This window comes from Lichenostomus cassidix, chromosome 4 (genome assembly GCF_008360975.1).
Source record: "Lichenostomus cassidix isolate B80296 chromosome 4, HeHo_3.0, whole genome shotgun sequence".
Lineage (NCBI taxonomy): Eukaryota > Metazoa > Chordata > Aves > Passeriformes > Meliphagidae > Lichenostomus > Lichenostomus cassidix.
The window spans coordinates 57,430,159-57,453,543 of record NC_139484.1 but is presented as its reverse complement, the minus strand read 5'-3'; the positions used below and the strand labels follow the sequence as shown (position 1 = coordinate 57,453,543).

At 56.0% G+C, this 23,385-nt stretch overlaps 2 protein-coding genes across 4 annotated transcripts in view; one reads left to right on the top strand and one right to left on the bottom strand.

Annotated features, from left to right (window-relative positions):
* The first annotated feature begins 1,661 nt into the window (after positions 1-1,661).
* Positions 1,662-10,593, top strand: LOC146438558 (homeobox protein EMX1-like). Of its 3 annotated transcripts, none has more exons than XM_085059344.1 (3): positions 1,662-2,207; positions 4,010-4,194; positions 9,919-10,593. In XM_085059344.1, the coding sequence occupies exons 1-3, from the start codon at positions 1,847-1,849 to the stop codon at positions 10,084-10,086; spliced, it is 714 nt and encodes a 237-aa protein (XP_084915470.1). In that variant the 5' UTR covers positions 1,662-1,846; the 3' UTR covers positions 10,087-10,593. The 3 variants fall into 3 exon arrangements, with proteins under 3 accessions (XP_084915470.1, XP_084915471.1, XP_084915469.1); XM_085059345.1 differs by having other exon boundaries at positions 1,705-2,207; positions 4,010-4,216; XM_085059343.1 differs by lacking the exon at positions 1,662-2,207 and adding an exon at positions 2,657-3,899.
* Positions 10,594-11,768: 1,175 nt separating this feature from the next.
* SFXN5 (sideroflexin 5) overlaps positions 11,769-23,385 on the bottom strand; it is an 86,305-nt gene continuing 74,688 nt past the window's right edge. The window contains exon 14 of the mRNA XM_085059346.1: positions 11,769-16,950. Within this exon, the coding sequence (XP_084915472.1) occupies positions 16,873-16,950 (78 nt within the window). The 3' untranslated portion in view covers positions 11,769-16,872. The remainder of the gene's footprint in view (positions 16,951-23,385) is intronic.

The window sequence follows — 23,385 nt, the reverse complement described above, 5'->3', positions numbered from 1 at the left end:
CCGTATCGCCTTCTCCTTCCCCTTCTCGATCCCATCCCTTTCCCTTCCCCTTCCTCATCTCTATCCCTTCCCCTTCCCCTTCTTCCCCATCCCTTCTCCTTCCCATTCCTTCCCTCCGCGGCTGTTCCCAGCTCCGCTCCCGCTGCCCTCTCCGCCAGCTCTCTCACCCAACTCCTCTTCTTCATTTCCATTTTTCATATTGAAAAAACAAAAAAACAAAAAAGACCCCAAAAAACAAAAAAAAAAAAGGAAAAAAAATTAAAATCTATTTTAAAAATATTTTTAATGTCGATTATTTTCACCTCTCTCTCTCTCCCGTGGAAATGAAAATAAAAATACAAATACGCTTTGCCGACGCTCTCGCTCCATTTTTAGGCTTTCACTTCTCTGGGATTTCGTGTAATGTTTCCTTTCCTACCCCCATCCTCCTTCCCGCAGCCTCCTGCGGGATCGTGGCCGCGCAGAGCCCGCGGGCGCGCAGCAGCGCTCTCCTCTCCGCGGGGGGAAGCATCCCGCGCGGAGTATTTCGATCCAGCCAAGTGGAAAATAGACTTTCAACCCCCTTTGTGCGGGAGGGGAGGGCTGGCCGCCGCCTCCGCGGGCCAACAAAACTCCGAGCACAGCCAAACTGCGGAGTGAACTCGGGAGCGGCCAGCGCAGGGGCTGCGCGCCCGCGGATCCTCCGCGCCGGGGCGGAACGGCCGAAATCGCCACTTGCTGGGAGCTTTTACCATTTATTTTTGTTTTAATTCCCAGAGCGGGATCGGAGCCGCGGGAAGAGCTTCGGTCCGGGGGAAAGTGCTGCTTTTGGGAGGAAGGGGTTACGCGGAGGGGAGCGCAGATTGCGCGGGAGGGAGGAGCGGCTGGGGAGATTTCACCTGTCCGAGCCCGCGGGCCGCGGAGTTCCGCACCGGAGAGGTCTGGTTTGTTTATTTAAATCGCGGGGGAGAGGAAAAAAAAAAAGAAAAGAAAAGAAAAAAGAAAGGGAGAAAAAAAGAAAACCAAAAGGAGAAGAAGAAAAAAAAGAATTTAAAAAGATTTTTTAATTTTTTTTTTTTTTTTAAGACTGAGGGAAAGCCCCCCGCAGCCGGAGCCCCTCTGCCGCAACTCCGCGGCGCGCCTGCGGGATCAGCTCCAGTCCAGTTTTTCGGGAGCTCTCTGCATCCCTTTGCCTCCTCTGCCTCCCCTTCCTCCCCTGCCTGCCCCGTGTTCCCTTCCTGCCCCATCTCCCCCTGTGTCCCCTCTCTCCCCTTGTCCTCCCCTGCCTGTCTCTACCTCCCCCAACCTCCCTTTGCCTCCTCGGACCTTTCCTGGCTGCCCTTGTCCTCCCCTCGCTCCCTCTCGCCTCTCCTGCCCGTTCTTACCCTCCTCTACCTACTGCCTCCCGTTCTGTCCTCCCATCCCATTGATCCCATCCTATCCTATCCCATCCCATTTTCCCATCCCATCATCCCATCCCATCCCATCCCAGTATCCCATCCCATTATCCCGTCCCGTCCGTGCCTCCCCATGCCATGCCGGCCCAGCCTCCCCGCGGGGCTCAGGTGAGCTGAGGCCGCCCCTCGCCGCCCCTCGCCGGCCCCGCCAGGTACCGCCCGTATTTGTAGGGCCGCCCGGGGCTCGGGGCCGCGTGGGCGCCCGCGGGTGGGCGGCGGGCGGGGGCGGAGGGAGGGAGGGAGGGAGGCAGCGCGGAGAGGAGCGGAGCGGAGCGCGGGGTCCGCGTGTGAGCGCCGTGCCCAGGGGGAGGTTTCTCGCACACGCACACACACACACACACCCGCACCGCACACACGCGCGCTCCCGCACCACCGGCCCGCTCCGGCCCCCCCCGCTCCCGGCTCGCACCATGTTCCAGCCGTCCGCCAAGCGCTGCTTCACCATCGAGTCCCTGGTGGGCAAGGACACCCCCCTGGGCCCCGAGGACCCCCCGCGCCCCGCCGCCCTCGCCTACCCCGGCCCCGCCGCCGCCGCCGACGCCGCCGCCTTCGCGCCCGGCTTCCAGGGAGCCGCCGGCCGGGCCCTGTACGGCAGCGCCGAGCTCGTCTTCCCCGAGGCCGTGGGGCACCCGGCGCTGCCCGTCGGGCCCCCCCAGCTGGGGGGCTCGGCCCTGCCGCACCCGCACCCCTTCTTCGGGCCGCAGCACCGCGACCCGCTCAACTTTTACCCCTGGGTGCTGCGGAACCGCTTCTTCGGCCACCGCTTCCAAGGTGAGCGGGGGCCGCGGGGGGCGAGGGCTGCGGGGCCGCGGGGCTCCTTCCCCGGGGGGCACGGGGGGCCCGGGGAGCACGACCTGTTGCTGCCGTGCCCCGGAGCGCGGCCGGGGCCCGGGGAGCGCCACAGCGGGGCCGCTGCTCCGAGCAACCCGGTGCTTCTGCGCTGCCGGTGCCTCCGAACTCCCGGTGCCGGTGCTTGCCCGGTGGTTCCGAACAGCACCCGGTGCCTCTAAACAACACAACACCCGGTGCTGCTGAACACCCGGTGCCTGTGCCCGCCCGGTGCCGCCGCCTTGGCACCCCCGGGCACCGGGGCAGAGTTCCCGGCCGAGCATCGCGGCGCTCCCGGGGACAGGACCGGAGCCGCAGCCGCCTCCGTGCGCAGCCGAGCCGGGAATTTGGTTTTCTGCTTCCCGGGAACGAAGGGAAGGATTTCGGTGCGGTGGATCTCGGCTGCGCAGCGAGATGTTGTTTGGTTCTGTAGATTTCTTCTCCATTCATTTTCTTCTCTCTATTTCTTTCTTTTCTTTCTCTCCTTCTCTTTTCTTCACTTTCTCTTTTTGCTTCTTTCGTTCTTTCCTTCCGTTCTTTCCTTATTTCTCTTAATTTCCTGATTCTGTCTTTATTTCCTTTATTTGTATTTTCTTTCTCTCCCTTTCAAACTATCCTCTTTCTTTGCCTTTTCCTCTCTTTATTTTCATCCTTTTCTTTCCTATTTTCACTCTGTTTTTTTCCCCTGGATTTTTTTTCCCCCCTCTTTTTTCGCCTTTCCTTTTCCCCTCCACCGCCGTCCCCTCCGTCCCGCCGGGATGCCGGGGGGTCCCGCGGCCCGGATTAGTTTTATCTGCTCGGCACCAACCCCTCGCTTGTCTCCGGGGCTCCGCCGGGGATTGCGGTCGCTGCCGGCGGCGCCCGGGGGCATCAGGCAGACCCCTCGGGCCTCGGGAGCAGCTCCGGCCGGGGCTTGCCGGGGCTCCCGGCGCCCCTCAGCCCCCGGGCCCTGCCCGCCGCGCCGTCCCTCTGTCCTGCCTGCTCTCCCCGCCTTTCATGTTCTTTTTCTTGCCTTGCTTTCGTTTCTTTCTACCTTGTTTTGCTCGCTTGCTTTACGGCTTTCCTTCTCTCGTTCGTTGTTTTTGCTTCTTTCCTTATTTCCTTGCTTTCCCACTTTCCTCCTCTTTCTTTCCTTCTCTCCTTGCTTTCCCACTTTCCTTCTCTTTCTTTCCTTCTCTCCTTGCTTTCCCACTTTCCTTCTCATTCTTTCCTTCTCTCCTTGCTTTCCCACTTTCCTTCTCATTCTTTCCTTCCTCTCCCCTTTCACTTTCTTTTCCTTCTTGTTTTTCTTTCTCTTTCTTTCCTTCTCCTCCTTCTTTCTTGCTTTCCCACTTTTCTTCTCTCCTTCTTCCCACATCCCCTCCCCTCTTTCTCCCCTCCACTTTTTTTCTTTCTTAGCTTTCCTTTCCTATTTTTTCCCGTCACTTTCTCAGTTTTTCTCCTATTTTGTATTTCCTTTTTCTCTCTGTCTCAGTTTCTCTCTGCCTCCCACCTTCTCTCTCTGTTTCTCCCCTCTTCCTGCCGCTCTCCCCGTCCATCCCTTCTCCCTCTCTCGCCTCTCTCTCCTTGCCGAGCGTCCAACTCCACCGCGGGACGGCGAGAGGGACACTGGGGGCCCAACACCGCAATTTTGGGGTGGGAAAAACACCCGAGACCCCCCAGCTCCCCTCCCAATTAGGAGCTCACTCCAACACCGCCCTGCCCGGGGAGCTGGGGGTGACCTGAGCTGTGTTTTGTGCCCGCAGGGAGCGAGGTGTCCCAGGAGAGCCTCCTGCTGCACGGCCCCTTCGCCCGCAAGCCCAAGCGCATCCGCACGGCCTTTTCCCCCTCGCAGCTGCTGCGCCTGGAGAGAGCCTTCGAGAAGAACCACTACGTGGTGGGCGCCGAGCGCAAGCAGCTGGCCAGCAGCCTCAGCCTCTCCGAGACACAGGTAGTGTCACCTGCCCTGCCCGGCTGTCCCACCGGTGTCCCCGAAATCTGCATTCCCGGGATTGGCAGCTCCGAACAACCCCAAACCCGCGCTGGGCTGTGGAATCCCAGCTGGATTGCCCCGGAACTCCACCATGCGGGGTTCCTGGGCTCCTCGGGGTGCGTTTGGGATTTTCTGCGTGGCAGAGTTTGGGTGTCGCGGTGGCTGTGGCAGGTTTGGGGCTGGGAATGCAGCTCTGGCTTCATCCCGCTCTCCAGAGCCGTTTGCCGCTGTTGTTTGTCGCTTGCTTGGGGTGTTTTTCCCGGGGAAAAAAAAGCACTAACTGGGTTTAAAAATCCAGTTAGAAAAAGGGCAGCAGGCCGAACCCTTCCCTGGGAAGGTGGAAATCCGTGGCTCAGCTGAGCAGCTCTGGGTCTGTGCGCCAGCAGCCGGAAATCAGGATGGGTGTGGAGACGGTGCTGCCGAAGGGTTTGGAGGAGATTTCTGGGATCAGAACAGACATTTCACAGGGATTTAGATGGAATGAGACCCAGGAGAAGCACAAGGATGGAAGGGAAAGTGCGCGGTGTTGGGGGAAAATGAGGGAATTGGGGCTGAGCATCTCTGTGTGTCCGGATGAGCGGCTGTTCCCAAACGCTCCAGGGGAAGGAGCGCTAATTCCCGGGATATTCACTAACGGAGGGGATGGAGAAAGTTTTCCCCAAATTTTAGTGAGGCAGCTAGGCCTATATTCTGAATTAATTCAATTTTCATGTTTTAATTGAATTGGGAAATAAAGCTGGAGCCGTGGGTGTTCCCAGTGCCCGCCTGGCTCATCCTCGCCCGGGCTCTGCCAAACAAAACCTCCAGACGCATCCCTGGCAGCAGGAAATTGCCGGGAAGGAAATGTCAGCGGCACGGGAACAGCGGGAAGGAGCAGGTGTGGATGTTGGGGAGGACAGGCTGAACCCCAAAAACCCAGAGGGTGTGTGAATCCCCGGGGGGATGCTGTCCCGACCCTCGCTGGGCACGGCGCTGACACCCAGCTCGGGGCCGGGATGGAGAAAAAAGGAAAAAAACAGCTCAAAACCCAAAGGTCAAAGAACAACCAGGAACTTGTCTGGGCGGAAAGGGCAGCTGTGGGATGCCCGAGGGGGAGCTCAGCCATTCCCCGGCCTTTTCTAGCGTTGCCTAAATGCAGTAATGCGATTTATTGGGGAAACGCGGCGGCATCCGAACCCAAATCTGCGGAGATTCAGGAGCGGAAAGAGGCCGTGTAGATATTTTTAATTTGAATTTTTTTGGTGTGTGTGCCGCAGCCTGTTTGGTAGCCTGGTGTTTCCATGTTTTTGGGGAGCTGCTGCTGCTGGCAAGGAGCAAACTGGGGGGACAACGGGAGGAGGCTGCAGGGCCGGGAAAGGCTCCTGTATCCATCCGGGAAGGGCCATCCGGCAGCAGGGAAGGCTTTTTACCTTCTGTTTTTTGCCTCTGGAAAACTGATCTTTAAAAAAAAAAAAAAAAAATCTTGTTTTAATTACCTGGAGGTAAATAATCCCAATGTACAATCCGGGATATGGGCTGGGTGTGAAGGTGTTGGGGTTGGAGGAGTGGTGGTTGTGCCAAAAGCAGGATATTAGCATTATTATTATTATTATTATTATTATTATTATTATTATTATTTATACATTCAGTGGTAAATCCTGCATGGAATCAAATTTCCATGGGACACCAGCCCCCCTTATCCCTGCCACGTCCTCGGTGTGACAGCGGCTGACACAGGTGTGTTTCCACCTGGGCCCCACACCCAGCCCCACAGTTTGGGCTGTTCTATGCTTTTTTCATGGATTTAATAATTCCCAGGCAGTATTTCAGGCTGTGGCTGTGCCTGGCCCTATTTCCCAGCTGCTTTTCCCCCCGGAAAAGGGGGTTCTGCCCCTCGGGCTGTGCCAGCTCTGGGTCCCCCAGCCGGGGAACAACACCTGGAGCAGCCCAGGGGAAGTGAGAAGGGTTCAGATCCTGCCCAGCATCGGGAAATGCCTTGGGACATGGGGTGGAGATGTGGTGCAGGTGTTTAACCCCTTCCCGGCCTTTGTCCTAGCAAGGAGCAGTGTTAGGTTGGGATAGGATTGGAACAACAGCGGGGAAATAAAAGGGACTGGGGGAACAAAAAGCAGCTCCTGGTTCTGACAAAAATCCAGGTGCTCAGGAAGTGGGATGAGGGTGGAGCAGGGGCAGGGAGGGCTGTGCAGGGACTGTGGTACAGTTTGGGCAAGTGGAGGTGTCCTTGGGGTTTGGGTGTGATGGGGGACACTGGGATGTGACTCGGGTGGCATCGAGCTGGGTGTGTGGTGGGAGTCTGGGCAGGGTGGTGGCACTGGGATCAGCAGGGATTCCAGGCAGGGTGGTGGCACTGGGATCAGCGACGGTTCCAGACAGGGTGGTGGCACTGGGATCAGTGGGGTTCCAGGCAGGGTGGTGGCACTGGAATCAGTGTAGTTCCAGGCAAGGTGGTGGCACTGGAATCAGTGGGGTTCCAGGCAGGGTGGTGGCACTGGGATCAGCAGGGATTCCAGGCACTGAGGTGCTCCAGGATCAGTGTGTGCCAGGCTGGGATCTGGGATCTGCTGGGAATGGGGTGAGCTGGGGGCACTGTCTGTGTCCTGCTGGGTTGGATATGTCACTGCCATGCCTGTCACTGGTGACATCAGGTCACCTCACCTCCCTGGGAGCTCCCTGGGCTGGGAAATCTCTTCCCTGGATTCCTCTGGCATGAGGGAGCTCAGACCTCCCAGCAGAGCAGCTCCACCCCGGGCAGCTCAGGCCCAAGCCCCACTTGGGGTCTCAAATCTGCATTCCCAAAGCAAAGGCCTCTCCCTGGCTCCTGCCAGAGGGAAGTTTGGGATGGTTATGGGGTCACCATGTATCCCACTGTCCCCTCCTGGCTTTGGGATGGTTATGGGGTCATCATATATCCCACTATCTCCATCTGGTTTTGGGGTGATTATGGAGTCACCGTGTATCCCAGCGTCCCCTCCTGGCTGTGGGGTGATTATGGGGTCACCGAGTATCCCATTGTCCCCTCCTGGAGCTGTCCCTGCAGGGATGGAGCAGCTCTGGCCAGGGGCTCAGGGCCAGCCGGGCACCGCAGCCACTCTGTAATTAATAATTAATAATTAACGGAGCAAATGCCTGGGAAGCACAGGAGGAGAAAGATGCCCAGATAGAGCTGGAGAGCAGCCGCAGTGCAGAGCCCAGGGCTGGCAGTTGTCCCCGTGTCCCCAAGGACTGTCCCCAAGAGCAAACCCACGAAAGTTTTGGGATGTTTTTAGAAGCCAAGTCCCAGCTGGGACAGCAGGGCCAGGCGAAGGTGCAGCGCTGGCACTGGCAGTGGTGGCACTTTGGTGACAGCCTGGCACACGCGGTGTCACCCTGTGGCAGGGGGCAGCGCTGGTCCCTCTGTGTCACCCTCCAGAGCCATCCCAGCGCTCTCAGCTCGGGGTCATTGCCCGGGGAAGCTCCGCACGGAGCCACCGGCTTTTAATTGTCCCCAGCGTGGTGGTGGCAGCGTCACCTTCAGGCCAGGGCTGATTGTCCGGGTGCCACCGCGTTCCCGGAGCAGAGCGGGATGTCCCGGTGGCCCTCAGGGCACTGCACAGGTGGGAATGTGCAGGAAAAACCACGGATGGAGGTGTATGGATGCAGGATGGGGATGCAGGAGCCACCCAGGGACCTGCGGCAGGACGTGACCCTGGGGACAGAGCCAGACCGGGAATGGCGGGCTGGGACCTCGGGATGTCACCGCAGCTGCTGCACGAGCAGCCGGCACGAGGAGGGTTAACGGGGGAGGATTTGGGAGAGGATCAAACCCCGCGCTCGGGTTTGGAGCAATTCCTCCGGCATGGGGTGCAGCTTAGCCCCAGCGCCCACTGCGAGCTCATCGCACTGTTCCCATCGCTGGGATGAGGGATCGGGGGCTTTTCCAGCCTGGAAAAGTCCTCATTCCCACAGCTGGAACAGCTGGAAAATCCCTGGGATCCTCATCCCGCAGGAGCCGAGAGGAGACGCTGAACTCTCCCTGCCTCACTCGAGCGGCTTAATCGCTTCATGCCTTGGTTTCCCTGCCTTAATTCAGGGATAATCAACCTCCCCGCTCCCAGAGGGCCGCGAGCTTTAATTAAAGTTTGCAAAGTGCTCTTCGGTGCCTGAATGAAAGGCGCCAGCTCGGCATTGTTCCGGGAATGCCCCAAAGGTAGGAAAGCAAATGGGATGTGTCCCGGGCGGGGTCAGGACACATCCTGGTGCCACACGGAGCTGTTCGCAGAGCCGGGACAGCCTCGGAGTCAGGGCTGAGAATGCCGGGCTGGGAATGGGATGGGAATGCCGGGATGGGATGGGATGGGATGGGATGGGATGGGATGGGAATGCTGGCACAGGATGGGCATGCCGGGTCGGGAGGTGGGAATGCCAGCCCGTGCCGCTCCGGGAAGGCTCCAGAGTAGGGAGCAAGCGGTGCCTGTAGTTAGCGCCGAAGGAGAGTGGGGAAAGGGCCGATGGTCCCGGCAGCGAGCAGTGCCAGCGGCTGCAGGATCCGAAGCAACTGCAGCGGGAAAAGCCTCAGCCTGGGCTGGGCTGGGCTGGCAGCAACGGCCGAGCAGCGGCACCTAGTGCTGCGGGCCTGGGAGCCAGGCAGGAGCCGCGTCCCGCCTGTGGCATCCTCATCCCTCCTGCACCATCCCACCCCACTGCCATCCCTCATCCCACATCCCTGCCTGAAGCACACAGCCCTGCTGTCGAGGGCATCCCAAGTGCAGCATCCCTCTCCTTGCCAGCTGAAGCATCCTGCATCCCTTCCTGCATCCCATCCTGCATCCCATCCTGCATCCCATCCTGCAGCCTTCCTGCATCCCTTCCTGCATCCCATCCTGCAGCCTTCCTGCATCCCTTCCTGCATCCCTTCCTGCATCTCATCCTGCATCCCATTCTGCATCCCATTCTGCATCCCTTCCTGCACCACTGCCTGCAGCCTCCTGCCCCCCTGGCTCTGGCACCCCTGACTGCCCTGCTGCCCATGGGGCATCCCAAAGTGACCCCTGTGCCTGTGCTGCCATGCCCACCCCACAGCCCAGCGCCTGCTCCCCGTGCTGGGATCGAGGATTGGGGGGTTGGCTGAGGATTCCTGGGGCCTCGGGCGGGTGAGGAGGGTGATGTCCCCAAGGATGGAGACCCCGCTGCCTCTCGGGGCTCCTGGGACAGTGTCTGGCACCATCGCAGTGGAAAAGATCTCCTGAAAGTGAAATGTGGTCTATTAATGATTGATAATGGTAATTACAGCCCTGGCTGGAGGTGTGGGGATGGTTCCAAGTGCCATCCCAATGGTCACTGCAGCCAGTGGCATCCTGGCACTGGTGACATTGGGAACAGGGCTGGGTTTGGCTGCTCCCTGAGCCCAGCTCAGGGTGACAGGCTCCGGGTCACCGTGGGTCCCCTGTGCTGCTGTCCCACGTCTGAGGTGTCACCGAGTGACCTTCACCCCCTAGGATTCGCAGATGAGCAGGGCTGGGAGATGACAGCAACCCCATTTGTCCCCTGTGGGAAACTGAGGCCGGGCAGGGTGGCTGTGGGACACTCCTGGAGGGGCAGGGGACAGCGACGGACAGTTTTGCCTCTCTCCACGGCAAACCAAACCTTCTGCCTGGCTGCAGCACCGTGCCAGGACCCCAAAAACCCGATCTCCGTGTGTTGCAGGTGAAAGTGTGGTTCCAGAACAGGAGGACGAAATACAAACGGCAGAAGCTGGAGGAGGAAGGGCCCGACTCGGACCAGAAGAAGAAAGGCTCTCACCACATCAACCGATGGCGCCTCGCCACCAAGCAGTCGAGCGGAGAAGACATCGACGTCACCTCCAACGACTAAGGCAGGGACAGGCTCGTGGTGCTGCCACCATGGCGAGGAGCCCGGGGCAGGAAGGAGGGACACGGGCGGCGGCACCCACCGGACTGTAGGGATGTCGCCCGAGCCGCCGCCGCCGCCTTTCCTCGGGGATCGTCCCCTGTCCCCCCCGGCGCCCGGGGCGTCCCTCGGAGGGGCTTTTCGGGAAGCTGCCGCCGCCGAGCCGAGGAGGAAGAGGAGGCTGCCAGGGCGCATCCTCCCCGGCGCTGGAGTCCGTGCGATCCGACCGACGCGTCCTACCAGAAGCTCAACGTTCCGACCCCTTCTTCATCTGCCTTTTGGTTATCATTTTCCACTTTTTTTCCCCCTCCATCCCCTCCCTGGTTTTCTCCGTCGGTTCACTGTTTGGGTTTTTTTATGCCGATTTAATTTATTGTTCCTTTCCGTGCCCGAGTGCGTGCGTCCCCCGGCGTAGGTAGCAGCTGTAGTGAGTGTTCCTGCGTGGAAATAAAAGGCAAAACGTGCTGGAAACGCGTCTGGTCACCCGCGGGGGACACGAGGGGACCTTCTGATGGTGGGGACAGCGGTGTACTGGTGGGACGGGGACTGGGAGGGCTGGCAGCCGTGGGACAAGCGGAGTTGGGTGCTCCCGTTGTGGTGGTTGAGGATGGAGGCGTCCTGGGGGTCCCTGGCTGTGACAGGTACGTGGGGTGTCCCATGCAGGTCCCACAGGTGTGACAGGTCTGCGGGGTGTCCCTCGGGGTGTCCCTGGGTGTGACAGGTATGTGCGGTGTCCCTAGATGTGTCCCTGGGGGTGTCCTCGGGGGTGTCCCTGCAGGTCCCACAGGTCTGACGGGTATGTGGGATGTCCCTGAGGGTGTCCTGGGGGTGTCCCTGGATGTGTCCCGGGGGGTCCCACAGCTGTGACAGGTATGTGGGATGTCCCCCGCGGTCCCACAGGTGACACAGGTCTGTGACAGCTCCAGGCCAGCGCAGGGATTGAATGTCAGGAGAGCTTCCAAACAGCTCCACTTCCCCACAGATCCCTCAGGAATATCCTTGCAGGGAGAACCCCCCAGGTGCTTCCCAGGTTTTCCCGGTTCTTCCAGGAAAAATACATACCATAATTATATACATAGATATAATTATATCTACAATTTTATGACATATATATGTATATATTAAAAATTCTATATAAAATATTCCATATACACATATATATACATTAATAAAGCAGACAAATAAATGCATATATAATGTGTATATTGCGTTTTAAAATTGATATTTTATATAGATTATATATTAGTATGCACACAATATATGCATATATTTGTGTAGATAATATGCATATATGAAATATAGGTCGTGTGTTATAATGTGTGTATTATATATAATGATATCTAATTACATATTTTAAAATATATCAATTTGCTTGTATATTTTATTATATGTACTAGATGATAATTATATATATTATGCCTATAATTCTGCATAATTTATATTCTAGCATTATACATAATCTGTAATTATTTATGTCTAATTATACACAGACACACAAAACTAATAATTTCTGCTGTTGGGGAAGCTCCCTCCCCACATTCCAGGGAAAATCCCCACAAAACCAACCCACAATAACCTTGTCCTTCGCCAAGACCTTTAAATCCCACCATCCCCACGGGAATTCCCCAGGGAGCTGGGAGCACAGCGAGTGTTTAACCTCTTTTATTCCGACAGATCCCAGTGTTACACCAAGAGTCGCGGTCGGTGACTACGGAGAGGGTTTGAAAGCTGGAGCCGTGGGGGATCCTCGGGTGTCCCTGGGGTGTCCCAAGGGTGACCTGGGGTGTCCAGGGGATCCTAGGGGTCTCTGGAAGTGTCTGGAAGATGGCTGGAGCTGGCATTCCCGAGGGATTTGCCATCCAGGTGTGCTCAGATCCAAGGAGGAGATGCCAGGTGTGGAATTAGCCATAAAAACTGGGAAAAAGCCCCAAGTGGTGTTTGCTAAAGGGACACACTGGAGTTGGGGACAGCCACCACCACCTGGACTCCACATCTCATCCCGGCATGCTCCTGGAGCACCCCAGGGGAGCTGATGTGTTCCCTAAACCTTTGCCCACCCTTTGGGGTCTCACACACCCTGGGATCCTCCGAGGGCAATCCCAGGCTCCGGATCTCCATCCCAGCCCTCCCAGAGGAGGTGACACCACATGTCTTGGCCCTGGTGGCATTGGCAGGGATGTCCCAGTGTCTCCTGTCCCAGGCCAGGTGACCCCACAGCCCACAGGGACCTCCTGCCCACCTGCCAGGACCTGGGGACACCCCAGGATGGGGAGCAGGAAAGGGAGCAACAAGGAGAAAGGGAAGGAGCCGAGCCATGCCCGAGCTGAGAGGTTTGGGACACAGGTGACACCACCCTGACTTGTCCCCTGGCTGTCCCCCGGCCAGCTCAGGGAGCAGCCAACACCCCCATCCTCCAGGAGGGACTCAAAACTCCTCACCGGCACCTTTTGCCGCAACCCGGTCCTCATTATTTCTTAATTAACATAGCCAAGAAATCAATTAGCCGCGCCATTTCTAATTAAATACTCCGGGAGACGATCATCTCATTATGATTCTCCGCCGAGGTGAACGCCTCGATGTGAGCGGCGGCTCGGCGCTCCCCAAACCTCCCCAATTACAGGAAATCGGCAATGCAAACGGTCAGGGCTGTTCTGCAAACCCAGAGCTCCGTTCTGTGCACGAGGAGAGTCGAGGAGATTAATTAGCGATGGAGTGAGTGTGCAGGATGTTGTCATTAGTGCAGTGTGGAGCCTTTGCTGGCAGCGCTCGCTGTCCTGATCACCAGAGCTAACGTGTCACTGTTCCCAGCTCCCTGATCCCAGCCCCAGAGCAGCGTTATCCCAATGCTCTCCAGCATTCCCACCAGCAGGGCACAGCCAGGAGCAGCCAGGGCTGGGATTGATGCAGGAGGGAGCCCAACCTTGACAGTGAAACACTGTTCGAAGATCCAGAAGGGTCAGGTTTGGGTCTGCTAAGCTTTTCTGCTGCTCAGAGAGGAAATTCAATCCCAACAGTCGTTGGGACGTTGGGATCACATCTGTTCGGTTCAGCTGGGGACATCTTGAGCTTGCTGTCCTCACTCTGGGATGCCCAAGGATTCTTGGTAGCCCAAGGGTTTGGGACAACAGGGCCACCACGAGGTGCTCCTCACACAAACCCCTTGTCCTGCTCGTCACCAGGCTGGGGACAGCGAGGGGAAGGGCAGCAGAGAAGGGTCTGCAGCATCCTGATTGTTTGGGGGGTTTGGGAGATGTGGGGACAAGTCCTGGGGTCTCCAGCCCTGTGACATCACTGAAGGCAGGGCCACCTCCCCACCCCAGAGCTGTGGATGTCCCTTGGAGCACCCTGGTCTGGTGGGAGACACCCTGGAGGGGTTTGGAATCGGATGAGCTTTACAATCCCTCCCAACCCAAACCATTCCATGTTCTGTGCCTCCAGAGGAGCCTGGAGAAGGGAGCGGAGCGCAGGCCATGGTGGCTCTGCCCAGATCCCAGCTTTGGGCGGGGCCACTGCATTTTGAGTGGCATTGGGACAAAATTTAGGAAAATTTTGGAAATTGGGAGCAACCACTGCTGCCAAGCTGCCAGAAGCTCCCGGAGGTAATGGGGAAAGTCTGACTCAGGCCTGGGATGTTTATATTCCTGGGCACAAACCCCACCGAGCTGACTGAGTCCCATTTTGCTGCCACACAAAGCCAAACAAGTCTGACGGGGTTTGTGCGGGCAGACGACAAATCCAGACTCATTTAGGGCCTGTGATTGTCACTTGTTTGACGGAGCAGCTGCCTTTGAGCCGAGCCACGATCACAGCACAGCTCCTCCGACATCCCCCAAGCTGGTCCTCAGCAGGATCAGACCCTCTGGATTCCCTGGAGCTGCCTGGTTTAATAAATCCTGAGTCTCTTCTCTAAACTGATTTAGTCCCTATTGATAATCGCTGGGTTAACGTGATCAGCACCCATTGCTAATTAACAAGCTCTGCAGGTGATGTGTGCAGGGAAAGCATCCACACTGCTCCCATCACGGGGAAAACTGGGAGTTGGCTCTTTCCCGAGGCAGAACTTGATCAATCCCTCTTTTCCTTGGGTGTCTCCTAAAGAAACCCAGGCCTTGCATCCTCTGGAAATTCCTCTCTCCAGCCAGCAGGTACCCACAGCTCACACACACCAAAACCCTCCATCTGACAAACCCAAATCCCTGCTCCCTCCTCGCTCCACCTCTCCGGAATCTCCCGGCAAAGCGCAGCCTCCATCCCTTCCTCCTTCCCCCTCCTTGGAACAAAAGCCTGGGATGAAGGAGCTCTGCAGCAGAACAGCTCTGACAGCACCCAAAGCCACCAAAAAGGGGGAAGGATGCACCCAGACAGGCAGCAGAGCCAGGAGGCTTCTCCTGTCAACACAAGAGGCTGTTTCTGTCTCAGCCCCAGCAGGAGGAAGGCAGCGAGTTGTGCCTCGTGCAGCACAATCCCTTTGGCTCTGTGGAGCCCTGGTGGGAATTTGGGGCTCAGAGGAGCTTCTCCTTGCTCCCCGTGCTCCCCTGGATGTGTGTGCAGGGGGTCACTGCACCTACAGCGATCCCAGCCCCTCACAGGCCCTGGAAATGCCAATTCCAGGCTCATCCTGGCTGCCTCTCCCAGCCTGGCCATTCCCATTGCCCCCTGCTCCTGGAGACTGTCCCATCCCTGCTCCCCTCCCTGGGCAAAACCCGCTGCTGCCAGCAAGGCAGGTGGCCAGGAAAGTGTCCCCAGGACAGCTGTCACCTCCCTGCAGCCCCCCCAGATCCCACCCATAGCACTTCACATCCTCTGGAATGTACATTCATCTCATCTAGTGCATTAAAGGAACTTGCCTGGGCCAAATCCAGCTGTCCTGGCTCTGGGGGAAATCCAGAATAGCCCCAGCAGTGAACTGGACCCACTCTGGGTTTCCAGCAGTGTTTGGGACCAGGAGCTGTCCCAGAACAGCAGCTACGAAGAGCCTGGAGCTCAGCCCCTCCTTCCCTGTTTGCTGATGTGTAAATCCATGACAGTGATTCCTTTTGTGCAAGTATTCCTGATTTACACCAGCACAGGGCAGACTCCACACGGGGGGCTCAGGCCTCCCAGCTCCAGGCATTGCAATAAATCCATCAAATACATTCTGTGTCAGTGGTGATTTGGTTTTCCCTTTCCTCCCACCCTCCCCAACCCCACGACAAATTGGCATTTGAAGGGTGACAGCCTGTGGCACTCCCAGCACCACTGTGGCTCCATCCCCACACTGATCCCGCAGGCACATCCTGCCTTTGGAATGCTCTGCTGGTGGCCATGGTCCCAATGGACCTGAGGGAGACACTCAGGGCTGAATTTGGGGTGTGAGACACCAGAAAGACAAATTGTGGTCCCAAACCCAGGGGAGGGCAGGACTTGGGGTGAAGTGTGGGGGCAACTTGCCTGATTCCATTTAATGACCCCACAGTGGAGCCATTGCAGGGACTGACAGACAGACAGACAGACAGACAAACAGATGTCCCCAGAGGGGAATGTCTCCTCTGAAGTCACAGCCACTGGCTCAGCACACCTGCCAGGACCTGCCTTTGGGTCCTCAGCTGCACCAGCACAAGGCCTTGGACAGAGCTGGCTGTGCTGGGTGGAAGGGTTGGAAAAATGGAGGAGAGAAGAGGAAGAGGAAGAAGAGAAAGAAGAGGAAGAAGAGGAAGAAGAGGAAGAAGGGGAAGAAGAGGAAGAAGGGGAAGAAGAGAAGTGAGGAGGAGAAGGAGAAAAGGAGAAGGAGAAGGAGGAGGAGGAGGAAGGGGAAGAGAAGGGGAAGCGGAATGGAAGACAAGGAATTCCAGTTAGAAGAGCCTCCTTGTCCAACCACCTGAGCAGCTGACTGACCCAAACTTAAACCCCATGCTGTCCTTGGACAGCAGCTCAGCAAACCGTGGCTCAGCCAAGCACCCCAGATCAGCAACACCGCAGCCAGAGGGACTGCCTTGGCTGACCCAAACCCCCCGTGGCTGTGCAAAGGGAAAGAGCAGCTCCAGCACCACTTCTGCTCCAAGACTCCACATGTGGACACCTTGGCTTTCCAGGAGCTTGGAATCCAGGCAAAAGCCCTCGTGGAATTGTGGGTGGTGGGATCCAGGGACAGCCAGTCTTGCAGTGAAGGGCAGGGTGGCACCAGGAGCTTCTGCAGGAGGAGACGGAGGGATGGAGGAAGGCTGAGCCCTTCTCTGGGCACAGGACACGGGAATTCCTCTTCAGCACACGGCTGCTGCAGTGGGATGGGCAGGAAATCAATCCAGGGCACTTCCCAATCACCTGATCAATCAATCCATGCACCCCTTGGCCTCTACAGAGTTAGTGTCGTGCAGCATCAGTGTGGAGACTGAATTCCCACGAAAAACAAGATTTGCTGGGTGATGACTACGTCATGCAGTCAGCTCTGACCACGCCAGCTCACCCTGGAACACCCTCCATGCAGTGCTAGTAATTCTGAGTTTTGTCAGCTAGTTCTAAAGTGTTTCAATGTGATTTCATTTGTTGCAGTTGCTGCTCCTGTCGCTACGTTAGAACTTGGAATATTAATCTTTTAGTGGTGTGAGGTGTCAGTTCTGTGCAGGTGTTAGTCCAGCCCCGGCTTGCCGGGAGCAATTCCTACCACTGAGCTCTATGATTTGATCTTCTTGTTGTTTGCTTTCTCCCAGTCAGGGTCTGAAGTTTCCCCTCTTCCCTCCCCAGACCTTCTGGGCTGAGCTGATCCTCTTCCACCTACAACCCTTTGTTGTACACCACGGTCTTGCTGCTGGTGGCCATGGCGATCTCTGGCTCCAGCTGGGACGTCTCGATCTGCGGAGGCAAAGAGGAGCAGAATCAGACCAGGAGCTCCCCAGATCGATCAATTATCGTGGGGAAGGAGGAGATGTGAACAATTCCACGTCAATCACGCCTCAGCCGCGGTGTTTCGCGTGCTCTGCTCCTCTGCAGGCTGCAGCCCCCCTGATTTGGATGGGTTTGCAGCACACGGAATTCGGCACGTTCGCTGCCTGGCAGCGCTCAATGAATTATAGAGTGTCTGAGGCTCCAACGCATCCCACCCATCCCGCTTTTCCAGAGACATCCCTGCCTTTCCCTGCAGCCAGGATGCTCGGAGGGCCCAACTGGACCTGGCAAAACCAAGGGTTGAGCAGTGCCACGAGAAAACAGCCTCGTCCTGCTCCATCCTCCCAGCCAAGCCCTTCTCCATCTCCATGAAATCTCCATCCGTTTCCTAATTTTTCCCCTTCACCATCTCCTCCCAGAGCTCCCCCTTGCTCTGAAATTACTTGGAATCTTTGCCTCTGCAGGAGGGATCCGTGGTGCTCCCATGAATATCCCGGGATGGGACACCTCGGAAAACCTGGAATTTTCGCAATCCTATACATTGAACCCACGCTGGTGCTGACACAATGCGAGGAACCCACGTTAAAAATCGAAATGCTTTTGAAAATGTTTAACCTAGTTAGACAAATTAGCAAAAATTTGTGCAAAACAATTTAGGTATTTAAAATATTCAATGTTTTTAAAAACTGGAAAAACTGTTCTTAGCTTTCAGCTGCAAAAACCCAACAAAATATAACATCAAAGCAATCTTAACATGAGGTGCAACATAACCCTTCAGCAAAGCTGTTAAACAGCTACTGAAGCATCATGGGAAATAGCACTTCATTTATTCAAATGCACATATGTCAGGTTTTTGCACCATATGTCATTCCAAGCTATTTACAGTAATAATTAAATCTTAATCAACGTTTAACCTCTGTAAAATGTTTGAAGGGATCTAATCACCCTTCAGACTGCACTAATGAAGGAGAAATATATAAACATAAAAAGAAAATGATGCATAGATAGCACACCAGAAAGAACAGTAATTGCAAAATTGTATTTCTTTTAAATATAATCAGCAAATTATGTAAAGTAAAGCCAACGAGTATTTTAAGTGAAGACATCTTGGGTGTCAGAGGTGTGATCAGCTAATTTTGTACTGCTATCCATAACAGATGTAGCATATTTTCTTTTAGTGCCATTATTAGCAACTTCACCATTCCTTTCAGTGCTGCAGCACAAAGTGAAGCATTGTGCCGGGAGAGCACCAGCAAAGGTGCAGCAGATCCGGATCCGCCGGATCCCTCCGGAGGGAGGATTAACTCCGCTCTGCCTGCCTCTGACGCAGCTTTTCTTCCCGTTCTCTGGGGGTTTTTCTGCCAGGGACACACAGAAATGTGCCGAGGTTTTGGGGCTGGGGGGTTCAAACACCAGTGGGAAAATATCCAGGTGGGGTGAGGAGCAGCCGCCTGGGGGGGTTTGAGGAATGCCTGGATATGGCACTGGTGCCAAGGTGGGGTTGGTCACAGGTTGGACTCAATGAGCTCAGAGGGCTTTTCCAACCTCACTGATCCTGGGATTCTGTGTTTCAAATGACCTTGAATTGGGTGGTTCAGCACTGACCATCCGTGGTAAGGCTTGGGAAAATGGGGCAACTCAAACCCAACCTGCTCCCTGGAAGTCTCCACAGAAATCTAACAGATAAATCCCACAATCCCATCCTATCCAACGGGGTGGAGAGCTGTGATCTCCAAGGAAAGTCTCATCTGCCCCGGTGGACCCCAAATCAGTGCTCTACAAGCCCTGAGAGGATGCTGAGGATGGGATGAGCCGAGCCTGGAAGCAGAAATTCCACGGATTGGTGGTGGGATGTGCGTGTGCACGAGGCTGGGGAAGGGAGGGAAGGAAGGAGCAGTGTTTTGTTCACTCTCTTGGGACACAATTCAAGAAGCAGCGAGCACGATCCAAGCTGAACAGCAGGAAGAGTATCCTGGTGGGAAGAGCAAAATCTCGCAGCCGACGGCTCGGGGAAGGTGTGGGGCGTCTGTGGTGGGAAGTTTGCAGCACAAATTACAGGGAACCCAGCAAGAATAGTTTAGGCAGAGCTGAGGTTGTCTTGGTGGAAGGAAGAGATGAGATAATTGTTTGGAGATCCTTCCAGCTTCCATCCCCTGGTCCAGGAGGGAAATAATTCCTTTCCCTACGTGGGGGATGAGCTCTTCACCATGGCAAGGCTGTGCAGGAGGGTCTGAGGTGGGTTTAGGAAGGATGGGATGGAGGTGGGAGAGTTCTGAGACAGATTATGGTGACTGAGCAGGATTTGGGAATGCATGCCCAAGGCAGAAGTGCTCAAAAACCACGTGGATGTGGCACTTGGGGACACGGGGCAGTGGTGGCCTTGGCTGCGCTGGGGAATGGTTGGACTGGATGGACTCTGAGGGCTTTTCCAACCTCAGTGATTCCATGGTTCCTACTCAGGATGGACACAGGGTCAGGGATCCTCTGACACATCCAGCCACAGGCATGGTTTGGAGCTGTGTGATACCAAACTCAGCCCAGGCCCTTCCCAAAGCCCAAACTGGGGGTGATTGGTGGCACTGGGGTCACCTCTGCAGGATTGCTCTGGCTGAATTTAACCAAGCAGGTATCAAAAGCTGCTCTGGAGCCTCAGGAGCTCCAAGGCTGTTGTCTGCACCGTGGAGAAATGTACAGGAAACTGGGAAAGTTGTTCAGAAATCCACCTGGAGGAACCTGCTCCTCCCTCTGGGAAATCAGAGGGAATTTCCCTCTGGGAAATCTGGGGAAGAACAGGGACATGGGTGGTGACAGTAAATTGCAACCCCACTGTGTACCAGTCCAGATTTTGACTGCTTTGTTAATTTTTTTTTTTTGTTGTTGTTGTTGTAAAGTGTAATTTCACTCATTTTGGTGCAGACTGCTGTTCCCGCTGTCCAGAACCCTGGACCTGCTCAGCCAACCTTCCACTGGCCATGGAGTTGAGACAGACATGGAGAACATGGCTCCTTGTCAAGTCTTTGGTGTCTCAGCTCACAAGAAGACCCCAGTCGTGGTCCTGGCCATGCTGGGAACACCTCTGTGAAGGAGCAGCTGCCTTGGAGGTGAGGAGCAGATTCCACCCTGTGGGGACCACACTGATGGACCTGTCCCACTGTCCCACAGTGACTTTGTCCCTTCAAACCAAGTGCCCACCATGGTTCTGGGGTGGAATTGTGTCCATCCTCCATGCTGGGGCAAAGCCTGCATCCCCTTCCTGGCTTTGGGATGATGGCACTGGGGTATCACCAGGAAATGAACTCCAAGAGTGAATCCAGGAGGATCTCCTGGAGAAGAAGTTCCTCCTGGAGAAGTCCAGGAGGGACAAAAGCTCTGCGGGATCTGTGGTGTGAAAGGACCATTCTCAGACAGTGCTACAAGGTGGCTGTTTGGGGCAAAACCCTGGGATTTTGGGCTGATGGTTGCACTGACAGCTTGGTATCCAACATGGGAAATGCTCTGAGGCCACGGCAGAAGGGGGAATTCCTCCAACACCCCGTGAGGCTACTGAAATCTTTGCCATAAGTTTGGGGAGTTCCTCAGTGGGGACACAACCAGGGTGCACCTCTGACTCCTCTGGCATTGACCACAGCCCATGGCAGCACCTGGGAGCAGCTGAAACTCCTTTCCCTCCGGCAGAGAGCCAAGAGCATGAGGGAAAAAGGGGGAAAACCCCAAAACTCTGCACCCTGACCTTAATAAGCACCTGCTGATGACCCAGCATCCCTCAGGTGACTCAGGCTGGTGACAGCAATGACAACCCTGGCACACTCAACCCGATGAGATCCATCCTGGGGAACAAAGCCGGGAATCGCCACCCGGATCCCCATGGCTCTCCAGCTCTCTTCCCCCCATCCCTGCCTTGCAGTGGAAGCCTCTCTCCTCTCATCAGCTCCGACAAGGCTAATTGGGGTGATAAAGAACTGGCTCCGAGTGCTGGCGTGGGCTGGAGGAACAAATGGCGCGGTGGTCACAGCTGGTGCTGCGGAGCCGGCGCGGGAGCGGCGCGGGGGAGCTCCGGGCACCCCAAATCCGCCACTCGGGCCCTGCTGGGAGCGAGCTGGGGGGTTGTGTGTGTTTTGCATGGCTGCTGACACGGGTGTAACGTGCAGGCGCGGCCGGTGAGGCAGCAGCAGGCAGAAAGCAGATGCTTTTTGTTTGGGGTTGATACTCATTTCTATCCCAGCTCGGGAAAAGGTGTAGAAAGGAATGTGCTCCGGAGAGTGCAGGGAGAGAGATAGGTCTAGGCTCGCTGCCAGGGATCCTGGAACGATATGGAAGGCAGCTAGGGGAGACAGGAGCAGATGGATTTGGCATACAGCTCATCACTCAGCCAAAAAAAAAAAGGAGGGGGGGAGAAAAAGGCAGAAAGCAGCCAATTTTGGGAGGGGGAGGGTCATGGGGACTGACGGATCTGCTCCAGGGCTGGGGGAAGGGAGGACCAGGATGGTCACCACAGCTTCTGCTGCTGCCAGCGGGGAGAGGTGGTGGTGGCTCGTTTGGAGCCTGGGCAGGAGATCCTGGCACTGCCAGCAGCTCTCTGCCATCTCCTGCTGGGCCTGTGGTCATCGGGGCAAAGCCAAGGGCAGCGCCAGGCTCTCTGAGCCCTTGGGAAGCTCAGCCAGGTGTAAGGAGGATTGTGGAACGATGGAATCTTTGAGGTTAGAAAGGACCTCTGAGATCATAAAGTCCAACCATCTCCAGTACTGCCCAGGCCGCCACTGCCCCATGGCCCCAAGTGCCACATCCACAGGCCTCTGAAATCCCTCCAGCCATGGGGACTCCACCAGGGCTGGACAGTCCTTTCCAGCAGGAATTTCCCCAAAATCCACCCTCAGTCTCCCCTGGCCCAGCCTGAAGCTGCTCCCTCTCCTCCTGTCCCTGTTCCCTGGAGCACAGCCTGACCCCTCGGCTGTCCCCTCCTGGCAGCAGTTGTGCAGAGCCACAAGGTTCCCCTGAGCCTCCTTTGCTCCAGGCTCAGCTCCTTTCCCAGCTCCCTCAGGAGTTCTCCAGACCCTTCCCAGCCCCATTCCCTTCACTGGACACCTCCAGCCCCTCAGGGTCTCTCTTGTCATGAAGGCTCCACCCATCTGCAACCCTCCAGTCCATTGGGACCTTCCCAGTTGTCCAGGGGTGCTGACCAGAGATGGATCTCAGTGAGTCCTTCCACAGCTCTCCCAGCATCCTTGGATGGATCCATCCCACTGCCCCATGGATTTGGGTGTGTCTGGGTGGCATTGCAGGTCACTGACCACCTCCCCTTGGGTTATGGGGCTTGTAGCAGCTGGCTGAGTGGAAGATGTCCATGGAAGATGCCCATGGAAGCTGTCCATGGAAGGTGTCCCTGCCTTGTAGGACAGGGGAGAAATGAGAGGATTTTTAAGGTCCTTTCCAACCCAAATCATTCCATGATTCCAAGATTCTCATCTTGAACTGACAGGAGATTTTTTTTTTGCCATGGATGCTTTGACTACCAGCATCCACCTCCCTTCTACCTTTCCAGAACACCTTCTTCAGACAATAAAAATGGAGGAAAGTTGGAATATTTGGATGTTCTGGAATATTTGGTTGTTCTGGAATATTTGGCTGTTCTGGCTTTCGAGGATTTTCCATTTCAGGAGACTTTTTGTTTGCCAGGGATGTTCCTGCTTAAATGGGAACAACCGATTGCCCTGAAGCAGAGCAGATCTTGGGATTTATGGGGCAACTGTGGGACTGCAACTTCCTCACTTCACTGGACTGGGCAGTGCTGGGTTCATGGTTGGCCTCAATGATTTTAAAGGTCTTTTCCAACCTAATTGTGTGATTCCATAATCAAGGGGTGGGAATTTTTAACCTCAGCCTTGGGAGTTGTGAATTACCAGAGCCCAGCTTCTATGAGGAAGAATATTAAGCCAAAACCTCAACGTTTAACCAGGTGGGAAGAAGGGAAATGTGGGATTTGTAGCAGGAGCAGATCCACCTTGGCTGGGAGTGACCCCATTCCCATTCCCATTCCCATTCCCATTCCCATTCCCATTCCCATTCCCATTCCATCTATTCCCATTCCCATTCCCATTCAATCTATTCCCATTCCCATTCAATCCATTCCTCCTCCCATTCCCATTCCCATTCCCACTCCCATTCCTATTCCCGTTCCCATTCCCATTCCCATTCCCACTCCCAGCCTGTCCCAGGGCACCTCTGAGTCCCCACAGTGACCTTCTGGAGCCTCCAGGTGACATCAGTGACATCTGACAGGCAGAAGGAACTTCTTTTTGCTCTTGCTGTTTGGAATCTTATGGACTCCGAGCCTTTATTTGGGGTTTTTGGTGGGTTTGGGGAACACTGAGCCCACAGGGCTCTCAGACTCTGAACACTTCCAGC

What these genes read in the sequence shown, in the direction of transcription:
- LOC146438558 (XM_085059343.1), top strand. Translation starts at nt 3,023, where the DNA reads ATGCCGGGGGGTCCCGCGGCCCGGATTAGTTTTATCTGCTCGGCACCA. An exon ending in CCCAACACCGCAATTTTGGG is followed by an intron (nt 3,900 to 4,009) that starts GTGGGAAAAACA and finishes TTGTGCCCGCAG; the next exon opens with GGAGCGAGGTGTCCCAGGAG. An exon ending in TCAGCCTCTCCGAGACACAG is followed by an intron (nt 4,195 to 9,918) that starts GTAGTGTCACCT and finishes CGTGTGTTGCAG; the next exon opens with GTGAAAGTGTGGTTCCAGAA.